Below are 13,885 nucleotides of genomic sequence, written 5' to 3' on the forward strand. Positions count from 1 at the left end.
GAGAGAGTGAAGGAGAGAGAGAGAGTGAAGGAGAGAGAGAGAGTGAAGGAGAGAGAGAGAGAGAGTGAAGGAGAGAGAGAGAGTGAAGGAGAGAGAGAGAGTGAAGGAGAGAGAGAGAGTGAAGGAGAGAGAGACAGAGAGTGAAGGAGAGAGAGAGAGTGAAGGAGAGAGAGAGAGTGAAGGAGGAGAGACAGAGAGTGAAGGAGAGAGAGAGAGTGAAGGAGAGACAGAGAGTGAAGGAGAGAGAGAGAGTGAAGGAGAGAGAGAGAGTGAAGGAGAGAGAGACAGAGAGTGAAGGAGCGAGAGAGAGTGAAGGAGAGAGAGACAGAGAGTGAAGGAGAGAGAGAGAGTGAAGGAGAGACAGAGAGTGAAGGAGAGAGAGACAGAGAGTGAAGGAGAGAGAGACAGAGAGTGAAGGAGAGAGAGAGAGTGAAGGAGAGAGAGAGAGTGAAGGAAGGAGAGACAGAGAGTGAAGGAGAGAGAGAGAGTGAAGGAGAGACAGAGAGTGAAGGAGAGAGAGAGAGTGAAGGAGAGAGAGACAGAGAGTGAAGGAGATAGAGAGAGAGTGAAGGAGAGACAGAGAGTGAAGGAGAGAGAGACAGAGAGTGAAGGAGAGAGAGACAGAGAGTGAAGGAGAGAGAGAGTGAAGGAGAGACAGAGAGTGAAGGAGAGAGAGAGAGTGAAGGAGAGAGAGAGAGTGAAGGAGAGAGAGACAGAGAGTGAAGGAGAGAGAGAGAGTGAAGGAGAGAGAGAGAGTGAAGGAGAGAGAGAGAGTGAAGGAGAGAGAGAGAGTGAAGGAGAGAGAGACAGAGAGTGAAGGAGAGAGAGAGAGTGAAGGAGAGAGAGAGGGGTGGACTGAGGTAGAGAGATGTGCGGAGTGTTATTTTCTCACCTGAAGAGCTGTTGTTTGAGGAGGCAGACAGGTCCAGGGAGCAGGGTCTCTCAGGTCGTCTGGGTTTGGGCTGTCTGAGGGCCGCTGGGGCTGAGGCTGGGACTGGGGCTGAGGCTGGGACTGGGGCTGAGACTGGGGCTGGGACTGGGGTTGAGACTGGGACTGGGGCTGGGACCGGGGTTGAGACTGGGGCTGGGGCTGGGACTGGGGTTGAGACTGGGACTGGGGTTGAGACTGGGACTGGGGCTGAGACTGGGACTGAGACTGGGACTGGGACTGAGACTGAGACTGGGGTTGGGACTGGGACTGGGGCTGAGACTGAGACTGAGGCTGGGACGGGGACTGAGACTGGGACTGGGACTGGGGCTGGGGCTGAGACTGGGACTGAGACTGGGGCTGGGACTGGGGCTGGGACTAGGGCTGAGACTGGGGCTGAGACTGGGACTGGGGCTGGGGCTGAGACTGGGACTGGGGCTGGGACTGGGACTGAGGCAGGGACTGGGGCTGGGACTGGGGCTGGGACAGGGACTGGGGCTGAGACAGGGACTGAGACAGGGACTGAGACTGGGACTGGGACAGGGACTGGGGCTGAGACTGGGACTGAGACAGGGACTGGGGCTGAGACTGGGACTGAGACAGGGACTGGGACTGAGACTGGGACTGAGACAGGGACTGAGACTGGTAGTTGGGCTGTGAGAGGGGCAGTGAGAGGGGCAGTGAGAGGGGCTGTGATCGGTACGGAGATGGGTTTGGGTACAGAGACAGGTCTAGGTATGGGGACAAAGGTGAGGGGTTCAGGCTGTCCCTCTACAGACGGACATGTGATCACCAGACGGTTGTTGTTGTTGTGGTTAGTGTTGGTGCGTCCCGCCAGGTGATTGGTTGGTTTCTGGTCACATGCGGTGGGCTGTTCTCTCCTTAGTAAAGGTTCATGTTCATCAGGACTACAGTTGATGTTGAGTCTACTGTCGTCTCCGCTGAGCTGGCTCTGTAACAACAAGGGTGTCGCTCCGCCCAACTCCCCCTGGGGGCCCGCCGGATTGGTAGTCCCGTAAGGAGCCCCGCCTCCAGATGAAGAGGCCAAGCCTCCGTTCAGGTAACCGTTGACGACCACGACGCTCACGCCGCTCCGCACCCCGTTTCCTACGGCTGTTGGCGGCCCGTTGTTGGTAACGTTAACAAGGCGTGGTTCTGCCGCTGGAGCGACCGTGTTCATCTTGGCCACGCCCGTCTCGACCTGCTTCAGATTGGACCGGTGTTTCCCAGACTTCAACCTGGAGGAACCAGAACCTTCCTTGACCTTGGTGTTGAGCGGTAGGCTGGTGGGTCTCTTGGGGAGGTTCTGCTGTTTGGGCAGGGGGAACATAGTAGCTGGAGGGTCCCCCATCCCACTGGCCCCGTTCCCAGACCCTCCCTGGGCCCCGGCTCCGGTCCCAGTCACCTCCTCAGCCAGCTTGATGAGAGGGTAGAGCAGGGAGGAAGACCTACAGCTGAGGGTGTCTGGAGCAGAGAACTGTTTCTGGCTGTGCTCCATAAGGTTCTCATCAGAAGACTCCTTCAGGTTCTTGTCTACCTCTTTAGGGTCCAGTTTGGTGGTCTCCAAGTCTTCCTGGGTCAGCTGCAGACACACCGGCACCGCCAGCCCCAGCACAGCGCCACCAAGTGGACCGGATGAGTCCTCCCCTTGACCCGACTCAGAGATGGTGGTCATGACGGTGTTGGGTGTCAGCCCCGTGGTGGTGGAGAGGCTGGCGCCGCTGCTCTCCGGGCTGGGCAGACGGGCTTGCGCCTGTTGACGCTCGGCGTTGATGGAGTTTCGGTTCTTCTCCGGGCCTGCGGGGGCACTGCTGGTTCCACCAGGGACGCCGACGGAAGAGGTCCCCGATACAGAGGTGTCCCCACCGGGAAGATTCTTCACCACGTGACCCTCGTGGTCCTCGATGTAGGAGGAGGAGGAGTAGTCTGGGTAGGGGCTGACTTTAGGACCCCTACGGCTGTGGGACAGGTTCCTGAAAGGGGAAGCAGATAGTAACAGATCAAACATTACACGACAGGGGCAAGCAGATAGTATTATGAAAAACATGACCTTCACCCTTCTTACAAAAGGGAACGACACGTGACTCAACTTACTTCCTGAATGACTCAAGGCAGTGTGTGGGTGATGATACAAAGACCTTTATTCAGATGTTTATAATTGTCACAGTGAAATGTGTTATTTGAAAAAGGTTCGGACGCCAAAGTAAAGCAAATAAGGGTTAAGTGCCTTGCTTAAGGGCACGTCGACAGATTTTTCACCTTGTCGGATCCTGTATTCGATACCAGCAACCTTTCGGTTCCCGGCTAAAAGCGCAAACCACTACACTACCCTGCTGGTTACTGGCCCAACACTCTAACCACTAGGCTACCCTGCTGGTTACTGGTCCAACGCTCTGACCACTAGGCTACCCTGCTTGTTACTGGCCCAACGCTCTAACCACTAGGCTACCCTGCTGGTTACTGGTCAACACTCTAACCGCTAGGCTACCTGCTGGTTACTGGCCCAACACTCTAACCACTAGGCTACCCTGCTGGTTACTGGCCCAACACTCTAACCACTAGGCTACCCTGCTGGTTTCTGGCCCAACGCTCTAACCACTAGGCTACCCTGCTGGTTACTGGCCCAACGCTCTAACCACTAGGCTACTTGCTGGTTACTGGTCCAACGCTCTAACCACTAGGCTACCTGCTGGTTACTGGTCAACACTCTAACCACTAGGCTACCTGCTGGTTACTAGTCCAACACTCTAACCACTAGGCTACCCTTCTGGTTACTGGTCCAACACTCTAACCACTAGGCTACCCTGCTGGTTACTGGCCCAACGCTCTAACCACTAGGTTACCTGCTGGTTACTGGCCCAACGCTCTAACCACTAGGCTACCTGCTGGTTACTGGCCCAACGCTCTAACCACTAGGCTACCTGCTGGTTACTGGCCCAACGCTCTAACCACTAGGCTACCTGCTGGTTACTGGTCAACTCTCTAACCACTAGGCTACCTACTGGTTACTGGTCAACACTCTAACCACTAGGCTACCTGCTGGTTACTGGCCCAACACTCTAACCACTAGGCTACCCTGCTGGTTACTGGCCCAACACTCTAACCACTAGGCTACCTGCTGGTTACTGGTCAACACTCTAACCACTAGGCTACCCTGCTGGTTACTGGCCCAACACTCTAACCACTAGGCTACCTGCTGGTTACTGGCCCAACGCTCTAACCACTAGGCTACCCTGCTGGTTACTGGCCCAACACTCTAACCACTAGGCTACCTGCTGGTTACTGGCCCAACGCTCTAACCACTAGGCTACCTGCTGGTTACTGGTCCAACACTCTAACCACTAGGCTACCCTGCTGGTTACTGGCCCAACGCTCTAACCACTAGGCTACCCTGCTGGTTACTGGTCCAACACTCTAACCACTAGGCTACCCTGCTGGTTACTGGCCCAACGCTCTAACCACTAGGCTACCCTGCTGGTTACTGGCCCAACACTCTAACCACTAGGCTACCCTGCTGGTTACTGGCCCAACGCTCTAACCACTAGGCTACCCTGCTGGTTACTGGCCCAACGCTCTAACCACTAGGCTACCCTGCTGGTTACTGGCCCAACGCTCTAACCACTAGGCTACCCTGCTGGTTACTGGCCCAACACTCTAACCACTAGGCTACCCTGCTGGTTACTGGTCCAACACTCTAGCCACTAGGCTACCCTGCTGGTTACTGGTCAACACTCTAACCACTAGGCTACCTGCTGGTTACTGGCCCAACGCTCTAACCACTAGGCTACCTGCTGGTTACTGGTCAACACTCTAGCCACTAGGCTACCCTGCTGGTTACTGGTCCAACACTCTAACCACTAGGCTACCTGCTGGTTACTGGCCCAACGCTCTAACCACTAGGCTACCTGCTGGTTACTGGCCCAACACTCTAACCACTAGGCTACCCTGCTGGTTACTGGCCCAACGCTCTAACCACTAGGCTACTTGCTGGTTACTGGTCCAACGCTCTAACCACTAGGCTACCTGCTGGTTACTGGTCAACACTCTAACCACTAGGCTACCTGCTGGTTACTAGTCCAACACTCTAACCACTAGGCTACCCTTCTGGTTACTGGTCCAACACTCTAACCACTAGGCTACCCTGCTGGTTACTGGTCCAACACTCTAACCACTAGGCTACCCTTCTGGTTACCGGTCCAACACTCTAACCACTAGGCTACCTGGTGGTTACTGGTCCAACGCTCTAACCACTAGGCTACCCTGCTGGTTACTGGCCCAACGCTCTAACCACTAGGCTACCTGCTGGTTACTGGTCCAACGCTCTAACCACTAGGCTACCCTGCTGGTTACTGGCCCAACGCTCTAACCACTAGGTTACCTGCTGGTTACTGGCCCAACGCTCTAACCACTAGGCTACCTGCTGGTTACTGGCCCAACGCTCTAACCACTAGGCTACCTGCTGGTTACTGGCCCAACGCTCTAACCACTAGGCTACCTGCTGGTTACTGGCCCAACGCTCTAACCACTAGGCTACCCTGCTGGTTACTGGCCCAACGCTCTAACCACTAGGCTACCTGCTGGTTACTGGCCCAACGCTCTAACCACTAGGCTACCCTGCTGGTTACTGGCCCAACGCTCTAACCACTAGGCTACCTGCTGGTTACTGGTCCAACGCTCTAACCACTAGGCTACATGCTGGTTACTGGTCCAACACTCTAGCCACTAGGCTACCCTGCTGGTTACTGGCCCAACACTCTAACCACTAGGCTACCCTGCTGGTTACTGGTCAACACTCTAACCACTAGGCTACCCTGCTGGTTACTGGTCAACACTCTAACCACTAGGCTACCTGCTGGTTACTGGTCAACACTCTAACCACTAGGCTACCCTGGTTACTGGTCCAGGTGTGTTGATATAGCGGGTCCTGGTTGGTTGATATAGTGGGTCCTGGTGTGTTGATATAGTGGGTCCTGGTGGGTTGATATAGCGGGTCCAGGTGGGTTGATATAGCGGGTCCTGGTGTGTTGATATAGTGGGTCCTGGTGGGTCCTGGTGGGTTGATATAGCGTGTAAAGGTGGGTTGATATAGCGGGTCCTGGTGTGTTGATATAGTGGGTCCTGGTGGGTTGATATAGCGGGTCCTGGTGTGTTGATATAGCGGGTCCTGGTGGGTTGATATAGCGGGTCCAGGTGGGTTGATATAGCGGGTCCTGGTGTGTTGATATAGTGGGTCCTGGTGGGTCCTGGTGGGTTGATATAGCGTGTAAAGGTGGGTTGATATAGCGGGTCCTGGTGTGTTGATATAGTGGGTCCTGGTGGGTTGATATAGCGGGTCCTGGTGTGTTGATATAGCGGGTCCTGGTGGGTCCTGGTGGGTTGATATAGCGGGTCCTGGTGGGTCCTGGTGGGTTGATATAGCGGGTCCTGGTGGGTTGATATAGCGGGTCCTGGTGGGTTGATATAGCGGGTCCTGGTGTGTTGATATAGCGGGTCCTGGTGGGTTGATATAGTGGGTCCTGGTGTGTTGATATAGTGGGTCCTGGTGTGTTGATATAGTGGGTCCTGGTGGGTTGATATAGCGGGTCCTGGTGTGTTGATATAGCGGGTCCTGGTGGGTTGATATAGCGGGTCCTGGTGTGTTGATATAGCGGGTCCAGGTGGGTTGATATAGTGGGTCCTGGTGGGTTGATATAGCGGGTCCTGGTGGGTTGATATAGCGGGTCCTGGTGGGTTGATATAGCGGGTCCTGGTGGGTTGATATAGTGGGTCCTGGTGGGTTGATATAGCGGGTCCTGGTGTGTTGATATAGCGGGTCCTGGTGGGTTGATATAGCGGGTCCTGGTGGGTTGATATAGCGGGTCCTGGTGGGTTGATATAGCGGATGGGTTGATATAGTGGGTCCTGGTGTGTTGATATAGCGGGTCCAGGTGGGTTGATATAGCGGGTCCAGGTGTGTCGATATAGAGGGTCCAGGTGGGTTGATATAGCGGGTCCAGGTGTGTCGATATAGCGGGTCCTGGTGGGTTGATATAGCGGGTGGGTTGATATAGCGGGTCCTGGTGGGTTGATATAGTGGGTAAAGGTGGGTTGATATAGTGGGTCCTGGTGTGTTGATATAGTGGGTCCTGGTGTGTTGATATAGTGGGTCCTGGTGTGTTGATATAGCGGGTCCTGGTGGGTTGATATAGTGGGTCCTGGTGGGTTGATATAGTGGGTCCTGGTGTGTTGATATAGCAGGTCCTGGTGGGTTGATATAGTGGGTCCTGGTGGGTTGATATAGTGGGTCCTGGTGTGTTGAAATAGTGGGTCCTGGTGTGTTGATATAGTGGGTCCTGGTGTGTTGATATAGCGGGTCCTGGTGGGTTGATATAGTGGGTCCTGGTGGGTTTATATAGTGGGTCCTGGTGTGTTGATATAGTGGGTCCTGGTGGGTTGATATAGTGGGTCCTGGTGGGTTGATATAGCAGGTCCTGGTGTGTTGATATAGTGGGTCCTGGTGGGTCCTGGTGGGTTGATATAGCGGGTCCTGGTGTGTTGATATAGTGGGTCCTGGTGTGTTGATATAGTGGGTCCTGGTGTGTTGATATAGCGGGTCCTGGTGGGTTGATATAGTGGGTCCTGGTGGGTTGATATAGTGGGTCCTGGTGTGTTGATATAGCGGGTCCAGGTGGGTTGATATAGCGGGTCCTGGTGGGTTGATATAGCGGGTCCTGGTGGGTTGATATAGTGGGTAAAGGTGGGTTGATATAGCAGGTCCTGGTGGGTTGATATAGCGGGTCCTGGTGTGTTGATATAGTGGGTCCTGGTGTGTTGATATAGCGGGTCCTGGTGGGTTGATATAGCGGGTCCTGGTGGGTTGATATAGTGGGTCCTGGTGTGTTGATATAGTGGGTCCAGGTGTGTTGATATAGTGGGTCCTGGTGGGTTGATATAGTGGGTCCTGGTGGGTTGATATAGCGGGTGGGTTGATATAGCGGGTCCTGGTGTGTTGATATAGTGGGTCCTGGTGGGTTGATATAGTGGGTCCTGGTGGGTTGATATAGCGGGTGGGTTGATATAGCGGGTCCTGGTGGGTTGATATAGTGGGTCCTGGTGGGTTGATATAGCGGGTCCTGGTGGGTTGATATAGCGGGTCCTGGTGGGTTGATATAGCGTGTCCTGGTGGGTTGATATAGCGGGTCCTGGTGGGGTCCTGGTGGGTTGATATAGTGGGTCCTGGTGGGTTGATATAGCGGGTCCTGGTGTGTTGATATAGCGGGTCCTGGTGGGTCCTGGTGGGTTGATATAGTGGGTCCTGGTGGGTTGATATAGCGGGTCCTGGTGGGTCCTGGTGGGTTGATATAGCGGGTCCTGGTGGGTTGATATAGTGGGTAAAGGGGGGTTGATATAGCGGGTCCTGGTGGGTTGATATAGTGGGTAAAGGTGGGTTGATATAGCGGGTCCTGGTGGGTAGATATAGCGGGTCCTGGTGTGTTGATATAGCGGGTCCTGGTGGGTTGATATAGCGGGTCCTGGTGGGTTGATATAGCGGGTCCTGGTGTGTTGATATAGCAGGTCCTGGTGTGTTGATATAGCGGGTCCTGGTGGGTTGATATAGTGGGTAAAGGTGGGTTGATATAGTGGGTCCTGGTGGGTTGATATAGTGGGTAAAGGTGGGTTGATATAGTGGGTCCTGGTGTGTTGATATAGTGGGTAAAGGTGGGTTGATATAGCGGGTAAAGGTGGGTTGATATAGCGGGTCCTGGTGGGTTGATATAGCGGGTAAAGGTGGGTTGATATAGTGGGTAAAGGTGGGTTGATATAGCGGGTCCTGGTGTGTAGATATAGCGGGTCCTGGTGTGTTGATATAGCGGGTCCTGGGGTGTTCATATAGTGGGTCCTGGTGTGTTGATAAAGCGGGTCCTGGTGGGTCCTGGTGGGTTGATATAGCGGGTCCTGGTGGGTTGATATAGCGGGTCCTGGTGGGTTGATATAGTGGGTCCTGGTGGGTTGATATAGTGGTTCCTGGTGGGTTGATATAGTGGGTCCTGGTGGGTTGATATAGCGGGTCCTGGTGTGTTGATATAGCGGGTCCTGGTGGGTTGATATAGCGGGTCCTGGTGTGTTGATATAGTGGGTAAAGGTGGGTTGATATAGTGGGTCCTGGTGGGTTGATATAGCGGGTAAAGGTGGGTTGATATAGTGGGTCCTGGTGGGTTGATATAGCAGGTCCTGCTGGGTTGATATAGTGGGTCCTGGTTGGTTGATATAGTGGGTAAAGGTGGGTTGATATAGTGGGTCCTGGTGTGTTGATATAGTGGGTAAAGGTGGGTTGATATAGCGGGTAAAGGTGGGTTGATATAGCGGGTCCTGGTGGGTTGATATAGTGGGTCCTGGTGGGTTGATATAGCGGGTATAGGTGTGTTGATATAGCGGGTAAAGGTGTGTTGATATAGTGGGTCCTGGTGGGTTGATATAGCGGGTCCTGGTGTGTTGATATAGCGGGTCCTGGTGGGTTGATATAGTGGGTAAAGGTGGGTTGATATAGCGGGTCCTGGTGGGTTGATATAGTGGGTAAAGGTGGGTTGATATAGTGGGTCCTGGTGTGTTGATATAGTGGGTAAAGGTGGGTTGATATAGCGGGTAAAGGTGGGTTGATATAGCGGGTCCTGGTGGGTTGATATAGCGGGTAAAGGTGGGTTGATATAGTGGGTAAAGGTGGGTTGATATAGCGGGTCCTGGTGTGTAGATATAGCGGGTCCTGGTGTGTTGATATAGCGGGTCCTGGTGTGTTCATATAGTGGGTCCTGGTGTGTTGATATAGCGGGTCCTGGTGGGTCCTGGTGGGTTGATATAGCGGGTCATGGTGGGTTGATATAGCGGGTCCTGGTGGGTTGATATAGTGGGTCCTGGTGGGTTGATATAGTGGGTCCTGGTGGGTTGATATAGCGGGTCCTGGTGTGTTGATATAGCGGGTCCTGGTGGGTTGATATAGCGGGTCCTGGTGTGTTGATATAGCGGGTAAAGGTGGGTTGATATAGTGGGTCCTGGTGGGTTGATATAGCGGGTAAAGGTGGGTTGATATAGTGGGTCCTGGTGGGTTGATATAGCGGGTCCTGGTGGGTTGATATAGTGGGTCCTGGTTGGTTGATATAGTGGGTAAAGGTGGGTTGATATAGTGGGTCCTGGTGTGTTGATATAGTGGGTAAAGGTGGGTTGATATAGCGGGTAAAGGTGGGTTGATATAGCGGGTCCTGGTGGGTTGATATAGTGGGTCCTGGTGGGTTGATATAGCGGGTAAAGGTGTGTTGATATAGCGGGTAAAGGTGTGTTGATATAGTGGGTCCTGGTGGGTTGATATAGCGGGTCCTGGTGGGTTGATATAGCTGGTAAAGGTGGGTTGATATAGCGGGTAAAGGTGGGTTGATATAGCGGGTCCTGGTGGGTTGATATAGTGGGTCCTGGTGGGTTGATATAGTGGGTAAAGGTGGGTTGATATAGCGGGTAAAGGTGTGTTGATATAGTGGGTCCTGGTGGGTTGATATAGTGGGTCCTGGTGGGTTGATATAGCGGGTCCTGGTGGGTTGATATAGCGGGTCCTGGTGGGTTGATATAGCGGGTAAAGGTGGGTTGATATAGCGGGTAAAGGTGGGTTGATATAGTGGGTCCTGGTGGGTTGATATAGTGGGTCCTGGTGGGTTGATATAGCGGGTCCTGGTGGGTTGATATAGCGGGTCCTGGTGGGTTGATATAGCGGGTCCTGGTGGGTTGATATAGCGGGTCCTGGTGGGTCCTGGTGGGTTGATATAGCGGGTCCTGGTGGGTCCTGGTGGGTTGATATAGTGGGTCCTGGTGGGTTGACATAGCGGGTCCTGGTGGGTCGATATAGCGCCGTGCCCAGTGACCAGCTAACTACACATTATTATCAACTGGGTGGTTCGAGCCCTGAATGCTGATTGGTTGCCAGCCATGGTGTATCATACCGTAAACCACGGGCATTACAAACATTTATATTTTCTAATTACGGTGGTGACCAGTTCATACTAAGGGCTGTATGCAGGCACTCCGCGTTGCGTCGTGCCTAAGAACAACCCTTCGCCGTGGTATATACCACACCTCCTGGCCTTATTGCTCCATTATCAAATGGTTTGATTGGATCCTGGATGCTGGTTGGTTCAACACCTTTTATCCCCAAGCCATAAGACTTTGAACTAGATAACCAAATTGCATTGACCCTTTTTTGAGTCATCATATACACTGTTGTTACTGTCTACTATCTATCCTTTACCCCTACCTACAGTATACTGCTGTTACTGTCTATTATCTATCCTTTACCCCTACCTACAGTATACTGCTGTTACTGTCTATTATCTATCCTTTACCCCTACCTACAGTATACTGCTGTTACTGTCTATTATCTATCCTTTACCCCTACCTACAGTATACTGCTGTTACTGTATATTATCTATCCTATACCCCTACCTACAGTATACTGCTGTTACTGTCTATTATCTATCCTTTACCCCTACCTACAGTATACTGCTGTTACTGTCTATTATCTATCCTTTACCCCTACCTACAGTATACTGCTGTTACTGTCTATTATCTATCCTTTACCCCTACCTACAGTATACTGCTGTTACTGTCTATTATCTATCCTTTACCCCTACCTACAGTATACTGATGTTACTGTCTATTATCTATCCTTTACCCCTACCTACAGTATACTGCTGTTACTGTCTATTATCTATCCTTTACCCCTACCTACAGTATACTGTCTTTATCTATCCTTTACCCCTACCTACAGTATACTGCTGTTACTGTCTATTATCTATCCTTTACCCCTACCTACAGTATACTGCTGTTACTGTCTATTATCTATCCTTTACCCCTACCTACAGTATACTGCTGTTACTGTCTATTATCTATCCTTTACCCCTACCTACAGTATACTGCTGTTACTGTATATTATCTATCCCTTACCCCTACCTACAGTATACTGCTGTTACTGTCTATTATCTATCCCTTACCCCTACCTATATGTACATATCTACCTCAATTACCTTGTACCCCTGCACATTGACTCAGTACTGGTACCCTGTGTATATAGCCTGGTACCCCGATGTATATAGCCTGGTACCCCGTGTATATAGCCTGGCACCCTGTGTATATAGCCTGGCACCCTGTGTATATAGCCTGGTACCCTGTGTATATAGCCTGGTACCCTGTGTATATAGCCTGGCACCCTGTGTATATAGCCTGGCACCCTGTGTATATAGCCTGGTACCCTGTGTATATAGCCTTGTACCCCGTGTATATAGCCTGGTACCCTGTGTATATAGCCTGGAACCCCGTGTATATAGCCTGGTACCCTGTGTATATAGCCTGGTACCCTGTGTATATAGCCTGGTACCCCTGTGTATATAGCCTGGTACCCTGTGTATATAGCCTGGTACCCTGTGTATATAGCCTGGCACCCTGTGTATATAGCCTGGCACCCTGTGTATATAGCCTGGTACCCTGTGTATATAGCCTGGTACCCTGTGTATATAGCCTGGCACCCTGTGTATATAGCCTGGCACCCTGTGTATATAGCCTGGTACCCTGTGTATATAGCCTTGTACCCGTGTATATAGCCTGGTACCCTGTGTATATAGCCTGGCACCCTGTGTATATAGCCTGGCACCCTGTGTATATAGCCTGGCACCCTGTGTATATAGCCTGGCACCCTGTGTATATAGCCTGGTACCCTGTGTATATAGCCTGGTACCCTGTGTATATAGCCTGGTACCCTGTGTATATAGCCTGGCACCCTGTGTATATAGCCTGGTACCCTGTGTATATAGCCTGGCACCCTGTGTATATAGCCTGGTACCCTGTGTATATAGCCTGGTACCCTGTGTATATAGCCTGGCACCCTGTGTATATAGCCTGGCACCCTGTGTATATAGCCTGGCACCCTGTGTATATAGCCTGGCACCCTGTGTATATAGCCTGGCACCCTGTGTATATAGCCTGGTACCCTGTGTATATAGCCTGGCACCCTGTGTATATAGCCTGGCACCCTGTGTATATAGCCTGGTACCCTGTGTATATAGCCTGGTACCCTGTGTATATAGCCTGGTACCCCGTGTATATAGCCTGGTACCCCGTGTATATAGCCTGGTACCCTGTGTATATAGCCTGGCACCCTGTGTATATAGCCTGGTACCCTGTGTATATAGCCTGGTACCCTGTGTATATAGCCTGGTACCCTGTGTATATAGCCTGGCACCCTGTGTATATAGCCTGGTACCCTGTGTATATAGCCTGGTACCCTGTGTATATAGCCTGGTACCCTGTGTATATAGCCTGGCACCCCGTGTATATAGCCTGGTACCCTGTGTATATAGCCTGGTACCCTGTGTATATAGCCTGGCACCCCGTGTATATAGCCTGGTACCCTGTGTATATAGCCTGGTACCCTGTGTATATAGCCTGGCACCCTGTGTATATAGCCTGGTACCCTGTGTATATAGCCTGGTAACCCGTGTATATAGCCTGGCACCCCTGTGTATATAGCCTGGTACCCTGTGTATATAGCCTGGTAACCCGTGTATATAGCCTGGTACCCTGTGTATATAGCCTGGTACCCTGTGTATATAGCCTGGTAACCCGTGTATATAGCAAAGATATCAGAATATAGACAAAAGGGACCTCATGCTTTATTGTTTAAGTGTTCTGCTTAGCTACCCACCTCTCGTTCTGCAGTGTGGTGGCCATGGGGTTAACCGTAAGGCTGACAGACTTGGTCCTGAGTGTGTGTGTGTGTGTGTGTGTGTGTGTGTGTGTGTGTGTGTGTGTGTGTGTGTGTGTGTGTGTGTGTGTGTGTGTGTGTGTGTGTGCGTGTGTGTGTGTGTGTGTGTGCGCGTGTTCACCTCTCGTTCTGCAGTGTGGTGGTCATGGGGTTAACCGTAAGGCTGACAGACTTGGTCCTGA

The 13,885-nt window shown here is 52.2% G+C and overlaps 1 protein-coding gene across 1 annotated transcript in view; it reads right to left on the reverse strand.

The window, feature by feature from the left end:
- bmpr2b (bone morphogenetic protein receptor, type II b (serine/threonine kinase)) overlaps positions 1–13,885 on the reverse strand; it is a 151,392-nt gene that overhangs the window by 14,181 nt on the left and 123,326 nt on the right. The window contains exon 16 of the mRNA XM_082966907.1: positions 893–2,901. Within this exon, the coding sequence (XP_082823033.1) occupies positions 893–2,901 (2,009 nt within the window). The remainder of the gene's footprint in view (positions 1–892; positions 2,902–13,885) is intronic.

This window comes from Salmo salar, chromosome 21 (assembly GCF_965601325.2).
Source record: "Salmo salar chromosome 21, fSalSal1, whole genome shotgun sequence".
Classification (NCBI taxonomy): Eukaryota; Metazoa; Chordata; class Actinopteri; order Salmoniformes; family Salmonidae; genus Salmo; species Salmo salar.